The 12,373-nt window shown below is 35.3% G+C and overlaps 2 protein-coding genes across 4 annotated transcripts; one reads left to right on the top strand and one right to left on the bottom strand.

The window, feature by feature from the left end:
• Positions 1–160: 160 nt before the first annotated feature.
• LOC111776789 (uncharacterized) lies at positions 161–7,366 on the bottom strand. Of its 3 annotated transcripts, none has more exons than XM_023656153.2 (11): positions 7,016–7,366; positions 6,423–6,572; positions 6,104–6,321; positions 5,831–5,919; positions 5,515–5,702; positions 5,223–5,350; positions 4,876–5,127; positions 2,472–4,774; positions 2,270–2,378; positions 1,516–1,596; positions 161–428 (listed from the first exon to the last, which is right to left on the bottom strand). In XM_023656153.2, exons 1-11 carry the CDS (start codon positions 7,215–7,217, stop codon positions 345–347), a joined length of 3,804 nt encoding a protein of 1,267 aa, XP_023511921.2. In that variant the 5' UTR covers positions 7,218–7,366; the 3' UTR covers positions 161–344. The 3 variants fall into 3 exon arrangements, with proteins under 3 accessions (XP_023511921.2, XP_086974654.1, XP_086974655.1); XM_087118528.1 differs by having other exon boundaries at positions 5,494–5,702; XM_087118529.1 differs by lacking the exons at positions 6,423–6,572; positions 7,016–7,366 and having other exon boundaries at positions 5,494–5,702; positions 6,087–6,105.
• Positions 7,367–9,434: 2,068 nt separating this feature from the next.
• On the top strand, positions 9,435–12,272 carry LOC111776832 (putative serine/threonine-protein kinase PBL5). Its single transcript, XM_087118389.1, has 5 exons — positions 9,435–9,584; positions 9,983–10,227; positions 10,354–10,543; positions 11,168–11,559; positions 11,916–12,272. Exons 1-5 carry the CDS (start codon positions 9,518–9,520, stop codon positions 12,123–12,125), a joined length of 1,104 nt encoding a protein of 367 aa, XP_086974515.1. The 5' UTR covers positions 9,435–9,517; the 3' UTR covers positions 12,126–12,272.
• The last annotated feature ends 101 nt before the right edge of the window (positions 12,273–12,373 follow it).

Consider the following 12,373-nt stretch of genomic DNA (forward strand, 5'->3'; position numbering starts at 1 on the left):
GCTAGTTCCATATTTTAGGACTAATTGAGAGGTTATCATAGGTTTATAATATGCTAGTTCCATATTTTAATTATAGATGTTGAGGATGGTCGGGAGAGTAGTCTCGCGTGGACTAATTGAGAGGTTATCATAGGTTTATAATTAAGAATACATTGACTAATTAAGGAGTTATCTTATATTTATAACTAAAAAAAGTTAAAGTTGCAACTAATGTTTGATCGAGTCTGATGAATTTTCTTGTTTAGTGTCATTAGGAGTTCGGCATCGGGGGGACAATAGAATTTTTGTGATAAAAGAACGAAAAGAGAGACCGTTAGCGGAAAGAATGTAAGGAAGGCGTATGGTTAACTGGACTCATGGAGCTGGCTCGCGTTGGTACATTTTGTACAATCGAACGGTCCGATCTCCTGATTGTTTTTACGTTTCACCTGCCAATTCACGGAAAATTAAAATTAGACAAAAACTCAATAAAATAATATTCTACATCCACTTTACTCAAATTAAACTGGCCAATTTAGTTATTTTAAAATTAAAATTCTACTTTTAATTTCGTCATCTCCCCCCATACCGAATCGGGCACTACACTAAAATATTTTAACTAAAATTTAATGTTCAATTTTAGATTAATGATAAAGATATAACGACTCAAATAAAATAAATACAAAGGTTAAAAACCAATATAGAACTTAAATCTAATTTATTTCCTTATTATTATTTTGAAATAAAAATCGAAGTGCACTTATTTATTGAGTTTTTTAAATCTTCATCCAAAAGTCGAGAAAACATAGAGAAATAAAAACATTTACAAAGAAAAGATTAAACAAGAAAAGAAATAAAAGTCAGCTTAACATATTTCTACATTTAAATAATTACCTTTTTTCTTTGGAAATTGTATTATACCATTTCACATTAATTGTTTTCTATGAATAAACTTGATTTAAGTAAACTTATGAAATTATGAGATAAAGGGTTCATTTACCCTTGGGAATTTTTACTTTTACCTGTAATCCAGCAATTGTTCGAGAAAACAGTTTTCCAAAGAAAAAATTGTTTTTATGAAAACAATAACGAAATAATTCCTTCAATACATGAAGAATTTGGAAAATGAACACCAAGTAAATACGTTTTTGTACACTAAAAACAATACAAATTCAAGAAAGCTTAATAACTTTATTTGATCTTAATATGAAAATAGTATACTAAACTCATAGATTTGTGTCTATTTGGACTATAAATTATAAATTATAAAAAAAGTTTATAAAAAGAGCTTAGTAGATTTTTAAAATTTTAATTTTATGTTCAACTTTTGAATCAAAAGCTCAAAATACCCTGTTAGACACTTCAAAATTTAAAATTCAATGTGTTTAAAAGTTCTAATTTAATAACTTTTAACTGTCCTAAGATGAGATAGAAAACAGGCATATCGCCCACGTTTGGAAAGCGGTGTGTGAAGGGCACGGTCACAGAACCACAAATCATAGAGCTTTGGGGGGAGAATTGAGAAAGAGAGCATACCGGGGACCATGGACCTGGTTCAGGTTTGGACTTATCGGGAGGTGAATTTTGTACAGCTCCGGTTTTCATGGTCAGAATTTCCTGCATTATCATACGAACACAGGAAGGAATTATTTGTTTTTGTCCACCGGACTTAAAATCAATCCCCAGAAAGCTGAAGTAAAACTATATAATGCACATCCAGAAACGAGAATACACACACATACCAAGCGAAGAGGAACTGAACCAGTGCGAGTGCACAATAACCAGCTAGAACAACTTCAAATGAAAAACATAAATTCGGCAAATCTTAGAGGACTCAATTATTCAAAATAGAATGTGAAAAACGAAAGTTCAATAATTTGATCGGAGAAGAAAATAGTACAAATTTGAACTTAAACCAAGAAAATTAAGGAAAAGCAAACGACTTCCCATCTAATTTATTGAAGATGGTTGGGAGAGGAGTCTCGCATCGGCTAATTAAAGAGTTGATTAGAGATTTATCTATAAGTAAGAAATATATCTCGAGAACTTTTGGGAAAATCAAAAGTAAAGCACGAGAGCTTATGTTCAAAGTGGACAATATCATACCACTATAAAGGTTCATGGTTCCTAACAATCCTTGACATCAAAGGATCTATTTTCAAGTTTTACCTATATGGCAATGTCACCAACACTGGTGTTTTTACTCATCAGTTTGGACTTCCATAATAGACACAAAATGTAGATAGGAGGTTAAATAAAAGAGTGTTTGAAATTTAAGGTAATATCTCACCTCTCCAGCAGCTTCAATTGCAGCCAACCATTCTTCAGAAAATGGAACAGCATTTGTTGAAGTTTTAATTCTCCCAACATTTTGCTTCCCAATACCCTCAGACTTTCTTCTGCCAATAACATTGAGAGTTTCAATCAAGCATCTTTAAAAGAGAGAAAAGGCAAGGAAGCAAAATAGTTCATCCACAAACCAATGCACTTACAGCTCCATTGATTGTGAATTGTCGTTTGTACCAGACGTTTCAGTGTCTACGAGGTGATCGATTTCACTGTTGAGCTCATTTTCATTCATCTCTGGAGACCTGTGGTTCTCCAGTTCTTTAGCTTCCATATACAATATATCATCATGGGGTACTGATGAATCCAAATCTTTAGTCGGTGAACAAAATGATGAATCGTTGCAAGTCGTTTTTGCTTTCGATTGAGCATTGTCGTTGGATGTGCTGCACATTTCGGTGTTTAGTAAGTGATCCATTTCACTGTTGAACTCATTTTCATTTTGATGTAGTAGGTTTCCATTCATCTCTGGAGAATTGTGGTTCTCCAGTTCTTTAGTTTCCATACACTGTTCAACATTTTCCCTGGACAATATGTCATCATTGGGTACCGATGAACCCAAATCTTTAGTCGGTGAACAAAATGATGAATCGTTGCAAGTTGTCGCTTCTGATTGTGCATTGTCATTGTATGTACTGCACATTTCATTCATCTCTGGAGACTTGTGATTGTCCAATTCCTTAGTTCCCGCATACTGTTGAACATTTTCACTAGACAATGTGTCATCGTTGGGTATTGATGAACCCAAATCTTTAGTTGGCGAACAAAATGACTGATCATTGCATGTCATTCTTGATTCGGAAGTAATTTTACTCATTGTTTCAGATGTACCTTCACCACTTTTGTTATCCTCGGATGATTTAGCAGTTGAACAACTTGAACTTCTTAATGATGCTTCGAGCTCCCGTGACTCTAAAATGTTGTCACCCGTCCTTGTATCATGTGTCTCCTCATGTATACTGCTATTATCCTTGGGTGATGCCATCTGATTACAATTACTAAGCCCTTCCGACGTGCATACATCAGAACTATCAACGACACTAGCAGTGATAATTTCTTCAGAATTGCTTCTATGCAACAAGTCATCAATAGAGCACTTCCCTTGGTTGTTTTTTGGGGAAACGTCTACCAGGTCAATGCAACAATCATTAACTGATGATTGAACAAGAGAATTTTGTTTGTCTTCATTTTGTACATGTTCGGATTCAATGCGTATGTGGGCTTCATACAGCTGATTTTCTGTATCACTTGAATGAAAGTCTCGGCTTATTAGTAGAGTTTCAGCAACGTCAGCGTTGCAGGCAATTTCTACATCACCACGATCATTCTGATACCCTTCTGTTTCCAAGGAAGTGTGATTCTGCTGCATATCAGATACAATGTCTACCATCTCATCTGTACAATTGTTGCAAACATCTGCTGTTGAATGTGGAATAGAAGAAAGATCGTAATCACTATCCACTTTATTTTCACAGATGTCATTGCTTTCTTTTGTCAAAAACTCGTTCTGGGAGGCTAGAGAACAGCCGTTTCCTTGTAATGATTTATTATTCAAAATTGGACCAGTTGGATTTTCATCATCAATAAGCATTGAGTCTGAATTAGACAATTCAGTAGCGGTCTGCATAGCGTTGTCGCATTCATTTGAAATGAAGTGGTCGACGTCAGATGGTTCTGCTTTTCTTGTCCGTAATATTCTCATTTTACGAGTTTCCAAATCTTCATCCTGATCAAATGAACAGCTCTCCCAACCGTTAGAATCGTTACTAACATCTTCAAATGTACCATGGTCAAATTCTATTGAAGTTCTACTTCTCTTGAGTGAATTGCAAGTTCCAATTCCTACTTTTTGGTGATCAGAAGAAGTTCGTTCAATCTTGCAGTTAGAAGAGTTTGGAACCTCAACTTGCTCGGAAGATTGTTCATTGCAATGTTTTGCACCCCTTAACTGATCATCAAGAGCATTTTGCATACCTTGTGAGCAGCTTTCGTTCGTTTCATCAAGATATGATTTGGTAGAGTCACCAGCTAATTGGTCCTTAATCTCATGATCTATTCTAGATACATCTCCAAGATGTTCCAACACAGGATTAGAAAGCGACAGAACATCAGGCTTCACCAGTCCATGGGCGCTCAAAGCCTTGTTCATTGTAGAAGCGCCGATCACATCCACTTTCCCTAAATGAATGTTGGCTACTTTCAAGGCGGACTTCGCTCTATAATGGGAAACAGGTTCTATTGAACTACCCGAACTTAAGCACGAAACTACCTTAGTTTCTCCAGAAGCCTCACCATGGTTTGCTTTCACAACGTTCCTAGGTACAAGTGTTGCCAACTGACAAATAGGGTTTGAAGGACCACGTATTCTCACATTAGGAATGCTCGATTTGGAAAGGTCGTGCAATTCTGAAGCATCAGGGGGCACGCTTTGGAATGAAGAAACCTTTTTCTGGGATACAAAGTTCACAAATGAACAGAAAATAAGAAAAACAAAAATTTGAAGAAAAGAGCATTTATCTAAAATATGTTAATGAAGCCTGGTGATTATACCTGCCCGAAAAATCCCATGGACGGTGATGGCATTCGTAAACCAGATGGCTTTGGCATTTGGGTCGGATTAAGCATGCTGCGACCATCAGGGGGAGCATTTTGAGTAATGGAAGCAGAAACTTTCTTGGTGCCATCATCATTTGAAGGAAGAGGTTTTGAAATCAAGGAATTTTCCCTCGCCTTTAACCCCTCATTTGGATCGACAGACTCGTGTTGGCAACGAGAGGAATTCACTTTTAATACTGGATTGGCCTGTAAATTAGAAATGAACACTACGATGTATGAGCATACCAGCTTAAATACATGGATGACAAAGACCCCCCACTTCTAAACGTTTTAATTCTCACCAATTTTCCCGGTTGTTGAATTGAGTTTTTAGCCTTCAGAGATTTGCTTGCATTAACATCCTTGTTTAAAGCCCTTATTGCATTCATGGACGAGCCCTTTGACGTAGTCATTTTGGGATTACTTACAACTGTTCACGAAAAATTCAACACATCACAAAGTAATTAACAGCGTCGAAATAGAGTAAATTTTAAATGTAATAGTATCGTTTAAGATAGCTTAAAGTTATGGCTAAAGGAAAACAGAACCATTGTGCGATTTTACAACGATTACCTCTTTGAGCAACCTGATTGCCTCTTTGAGCAACCTGATTGCCTCTTTGAGCAACCTGATTACTCTTTGCGTCACTTGCACGTATAGTAGCAGCATTCCTTGGAGCCCTAGGGATGACAGTAGAATCACGTTTTGGAACTGGAATTCTGGAAGTTCTCTCTTCTTTGTTCATAGTTTTTGTTGCATTTGTGGTTGTAGGCCTTTTGACAGTATAGAAATGGTTAAGGAAACCTAACTTAATCCATAAGTAAAAGTGAGTTTAGGATGGACCAGCTGGAGAAAACTTGATAACACTATCAAAATTCAAACAAATGTTAAGAAAATACTTAAAGGATATGACGACGAGGCCACAGGTCGCGGACAGCTTCCACGTTTTGATCCACTCCGATTGAGATCTTTGGCTGATAGCTCCTTCAACAACTTGACCTGAGATGTCATTCAAAAACAAAAAGACAAGTTTGAGATAAATCCACCTAGAAACAAAGATAGTTATAATATTTTAATCTTTCTATGTCCAAATCTATGTGGAAACATATCCATAGTAGTAGAACCACAAAGATAAAATTTCCAATTAAACTTGGAAATATACTGACTGCAGAAGCTGGGATACATTATCTTTAGTTGATGAACCACGCTTTGGCAACAAGCAACGGCCGTTCTTTCTGTCACCAATGGGAGTACTGGTTGACGTATCCTTGAATAATTTATCTTGAAACGATAAATCATTGTAAGAGCCACCACCAGGCGTCGCTGGTATTTCTTCGTCGATTGCTCCCAATGTATTAGTACTACCAGTGATCATTGATAGCTCCATGGAATCCAAGACTCCTGATGAAAGAGTGTGTAAAATACAAACAATGTATTACCGTTTGATTTGGAGAGAAAAAAATGAGAAATAAGCAATGCATTAAGTAACCACATGTAGAAACCTTCTTCGGTGAAGAAAGCTTTGTTCCATGCTAAGCTTTTCCGCAAATTATATCCTCCAGCCTTCTTCTTCCTCTTCATTTGTTGCGGCATAATACTAAGATTGGGACCTTCTATATCGTTTGCATTAATATTTTCTTTATCAGTATGATCTGCACATAAAAAAGGAGCATGTCGTTTAATCAACATGATCTTGCGCGTATCCAAGAATGTTAAGAGCAAGCTACTGAACAATAGTAGAACGTACTTAAAGTCGAGACATCTTAATTAACACGAATGAAATACTGATAACCTAATTAACTAGATTCTAAGAAAGAGAGATAGCAACCGCCTAAAATGCAGGTTTATCTAATCAGAGAGAGTAAGAATCTCGATAGAATCAGCAACAAAACTTCACCGACAGATTCCAGCTTTCAACATCAATCTAAATATGCATAATCAATCAACTTCGGAGCCAATTTCTAAAAATACTAGTTAGTAACTAAAATTTAACAAGAAGTACCAACGCCTACAAACGAAATCTGAAACTCAGATAAACTTGCAGCACCTTAGGCAAATGGTTCAAAACAAAGGAAATGTATATAATTAAACTGACCAGCTGCTGAAGCAGTAGAAGAACTAGAAATGGCGCCGATGGATCTGTTAGTTAAGAGAGGCGAACACAAGAAGAAGCCGCTGTTTCTCGCTGTAGCGCCGTCCATCTCCCGTTCGAGGTCTAAAAGATCGTCTTCTGGAATCTGTTGCAGTAGAGAATCGTCTTCTCCGGCAACTTCAATGAGAGAAATATTGGACTCCATAACGCCGGCGACGTGAATCAGTACGACCGAACGAAAGTTGAAAGAAGAAACGACGGTGAGCGAGATTGAGGAAGGAAGTTTCTTACGGCTGCGTCTGGATCTTCGATTTTGATTTGAAAGGATGTGCGAGCGGGAAGTGCTTAATCTGTTAGAAAAGAGACCGCGTGATCGTATCCTTAGTGGACCTTCATTTGAACATTTTGAATCTGAATCTCGCGGTCCAGCCAGTGGCCCGCGCTAAACAGGCCCATTGGCCAACGTCTCGTCGGTTTCCTATGCAAAAATTCAGTTTTATTATTTTTTTTTTCGCAAAAAATCAATTATCACAATTTTAATTTTCAAATTTAAAAAATTAAAAATAAATTAATTCTGGCTCTAAATATTAGGGGTGTACAGTTAACCCGACAATTGGACAACCCGGACTAACCCAACCCGAACTATAAAGGTTGGGTTGGATTTGATTAGTATTTCGGGTAGGGTTGGGTTCATTTTTCTGAACCCAAATAGAATCGATTTAGTTGCGGGTTCGTGGGACAAAACTCTCGAGTTGACCGGAGCGACCTGAACCTAAAATTATATAAACTAGAATCTTTTAATATTAATGGATTTGCTAAAATTATATAAACTATATTAAGAATCTATCCTCATATTTAAAAATATTGTATTTAGTTGTCTTTAGTTTTATGACAACATTGAACTATGTTTTAAAATTTTCTTGTTTTTTTTTTTTTTTAATTTTGTAAATAATTAAAGATGCGTTGTTGGTGAACTTTTAATATATTTTATGTAAGATTGTATTTGAATAATTATAAATTGTGGATTAATAAAACTTTAAAAAAAATTTGACTCGGTTGGGTTGGGTTGTGAAAAATTTTGGTTGGATACCAATCCAACCAACCCGAACTTTTGGATCCAAAAATAGAGGGTTGGGTTGTGAAAAGTTCTGAGTTGGGTTGGGTTGTGAAAAGTTCCGAGTTGGGTTGGGTTAGGGATACAACCAACCCGAATTTTTGTGTTGGGTAAAAAAAAAAAAATCCCTCAACCCAATCCAATCCGGATCATGTACTCCTACTAAATATAACTAGTTTTCCTCCCTGCATTCAATTATTATAAATATTGTTATAAGATATATTACTTATATATTATTTTGATATAATTGATATATGACATCACCCATATATTTTTTTATTAAAAGAATTGAAAATTCGATTAATTAAGAATATTTCTTTAAACAAAAGAGTAGTTAAAGAATATTAATTTTGTGATTACTCAAAGTAGCAACCAATTGATGCCAATGCATTAAAGCAAATATAAATATAATAAGGGTGATTTTCTTATTAACATTTCTGTTAAATTACAAAACTACCATTATTATAAAATTTAGGAAGGTTTAATATATATAAAATAATTAATTTTATATTTATTAGATAGCGAATATTCAACATATCTAATATGTTATAAACTTAAACTTTTAATGTCGTGGTAAATAAATATTTAATATTTATTAAAATCAATAAATCTGGCATTTTCGATACTATAAATTTATACCGATTTTTTTAAAAAAAGATTTAAACAAATAATCATACTATAATTTAACTATAAAATTGTTAGCGATTTATTTATTTATTTATTTACTTTATTTTATTTAAAATAAGCATAAAATTATCTAATTAAAATTATTATTCTAAGAAAAGAGAGATAAATTGATTTACTAAACCAATGGCTATGAAAATCTCCAATGGTCTCGAATTTGTCTGTCCAACTGTTTCTATGGGGGCTTTCTAGTGATCCGCAAGCGTCTGAGATACACGCGCGAAAGACCGCGTGTTCGGCGTCAAACGCGTCGTAACAAGAAGCGTTTCCTAACAGAAAAGTACAAGGATCTGTCGCATCGCAAACCAGCGCAACCAGCCACAAAATAGTTGGGCTATACAACCCACGCCACGTAAGCCCATAGAAATTATTTTTCATATTACAAACAAATCCTGACGTGTACTTCCATCACATTTGGAAACCAAAATTAAAAAAAAATTAATGCCGACGTGGCAGAGAAACAAACATCCACGTATGCTGCCATACAATATTATCGTTTTCACGCGTCACGGAAGCATTGGGTTAACCGTACCGAGAAAGTTTCTGCACTAAAAAACAATCAAAATTATATAAATTCCACAATAATTATTTATTCTCTTTAGAAAAAAAAAAAAAAAAAATTAATTATAATAAACTTCTCAGATTTGACGCCCAGGTCGACAGCTATTCTCTCTCTCTGTTCCCTTGGCTTCATTTTTGGCTGGAAAATGGGATGCTTTCGCCACAGCAAAAAACAGAGGAAAAAATTCGACAGCAATTCACCCATTTCTTCAGGTAATTTTCAATCCATTTTTTAAATTATTTAATGTATTTCGATTTCAAAATCTCTTTCGTTATGATCGATACGCTGTCGTTTTGATATTCTTCCCCCCACATGGACCCAGAAAATCACTCAATGGGACAAATTTATGATTGATTTAGTTTTCGAAATAATTATTTATTATTTTTTTTTTAATCCTTGCATGCTTTATCAAGAAGAACACATGATTTTTACCGTTTTTATTTGATTATTCGTTCAATTTTTACAAATTTTTGGCTTTTCTTGTGAACCAATGAAGGTTTTAATCTTTAATGTAAAGATTTGAGCATAATTCCTTAAACGACAGAGAATTTAATCGTGTTTTTTTTTTTTTTTTTTTTTTTTTTTTTTTTATTTTTTACCGCGGTAATAGTTAAAGTAGAAGCGGATTTGAGAGTAAAAACAGGGGAAGAAGTAAAAGAGCAGACTCGTGAAAATGACCAGCTGGCGTCAAATATAACCAGAGAGGTTTCCAGTAAAGCAAAAACGAACGAAGAGATAGAAAAATTTACCTTCCACGAACTTGTAGAAGCAACGAGAAATTTCAAGTCTGATTGCTTTCTGGGTGAAGGAGGCTTCGGTAAAGTTTACAAGGGCCATTTGATAAGAATCGACCAGGTAAAATTTTTTTATAATCATATTTAAATTACGTAATTTAAATATAATTGATTATAATATATAAAATTAAATAATTATGGAACAACTCGATTGTAAATACAGTTCTGAACTCGAATTTTGATATAGGTTGTAGCTATAAAACAACTCGACCGGAATGGGCTTCAAGGGGTAAGAGAATTCGTGGTGGAAGTATTGACGTTAAGTTTGGCCGATCACCCAAATCTTGTAAAATTGTTAGGATACTGTGCAGAACGAGATGAACGACTGTTGGTTTATGAGTTCATGCCATTAGGCTCATTGGACAAACATTTACACGGTATGTTATACATTTACTTTAAAAAGACTTTATTTACTCGTCTTTTAACTGATTTGTTATATGTAATATTTGTTGGATGATGGAAGTCCCACAACTAATTTAGGGAATGATCATGGGTTTATAAGCGAGGAATACTAACTCCATCTAAATGAGTCATTTTGGGGAAGCCCAAAGCAAAGGCATGAGAGCTTATGGTCAAAGTGGACAATATCATACTATTGTGGAGAGTCGTGTTCGTTTAACATGGTATTAGAGCCATGCCCTAAACTTAGTCGTGCCAATAGATTGGTAAATCCTCAAATCCTCAAATATGGAACAAAGAACTCTTAAAGAAAAGGAGCCAAGCCCCTCCTCGAAGGCGGTAAAAAATGATTAAGACTCCAAATGAGTCGAGCCTCGATTAAGGGGAGGCGCACTTTGTTCGAGGGGAGGTGTTGGTGATGGAAGTCATGGGTTTACAAGTGAGGAATACTCACTCCATTGAAATGAGGCCTTTTGGGGAAGCCCAAAGCAAAGCCATGAAAGCTTATGCTCAAGTGGACAATATCATACCATTGTGGAGAGTCGTGTTCGTTTAACAATATAAACTTTAATGTCTAATGAACTGCTAAATTTTTGTGACAGATCTTCCACCTGGCAAAAACGTGCTTGATTGGAATACGAGAATGAAGATAGCCGTGGGCGCAGCGAGAGGGTTGGAGTATTTGCACAACAAAATGAGGCCAGCAGTTATATATAGAGATCTAAAATGCTCGAACATTTTGCTGGGTGAAGGGTATTGGCCAAAGCTCTCGGATTTTGGGTTAGCCAAAGTGGGTCCAAGTGGAGATAACACCCACGTTTCTACTAGAGTCATGGGAACCTATGGATATTGTGCGCCCGATTATGCAATGACAGGCCAATTGACGTTCAAATGCGATATCTATAGCTTTGGAGTTGTTCTCTTGGAGCTCATCACAGGAAGGAAAGTCATCGACTATACAAGACCTCCGAAGGAGCTGAGTTTGGTGACATGGGTAAGATACTTAACTAAAACAAGAGTCGGTCGTATTAAAAAATAGCCCCAATTATAAAACAAAAATTCGTATTTTTTAAAAAATTACGATATTACCCTTTGACCTTTTATCAACATTTCGAAACTACTAAAGTAAAAACTCGATGAAAATTGAGATAATGAACAGCTACATTAAATTGAAATGGTGTGACAATGACCTCGAACAATGTGACGATCCAAATTTCCATTATGGATCATTGTCGGACCGTTCGAATCACGTTTTCTTATAACTAGTGGCTTTAATTCCAGACGTTTTATTGACACGATGGTTTGAAATTTGAGCTGAGTTGGTTCAGGTTGATTGTTTTTGTTTTGTAGGCAAGACCATTGTTCCGAGATCGAAAGAGGTTCTTGATAATGGCGGACCCGAGGCTCGATGGTCAATTTCCTGTAAGAGGATTGTATCAAGCTCTTGCCATTGCAGCCATGTGTGTGCAGGAGCAACCAACTCAGAGGCCAGTAATTTCAGAAGTGGTCTCGGCTTTAGATTTTCTTGCTTCTCAAAAATTTACTCAAAAGAGGGGTTAGTTTGGGATCAAATACACAATTTTAATATATTTTAATTATGTAACTCAAGGATTGATTTTGGGGTAGGATAGGGTTTGAGAGATGCAACAATATTAAATACTGTTTGATAATGATTTTCTTTTTAATTTTATATTTTTTTAAATTATACTTTTTTTCTGTCCATTTTTCTTTTTTTATTTTTACCATTAACCTAAGTATGGAAATATCCATATATTCATTTTAAATAATAAAAAAAGTTATATCATTTT

This window comes from Cucurbita pepo, chromosome 16 (genome assembly GCF_057944985.1).
Source record: "Cucurbita pepo subsp. pepo isolate OVF chromosome 16, ASM5794498v1, whole genome shotgun sequence".
NCBI lineage: Eukaryota > Viridiplantae > Streptophyta > Magnoliopsida > Cucurbitales > Cucurbitaceae > Cucurbita > Cucurbita pepo.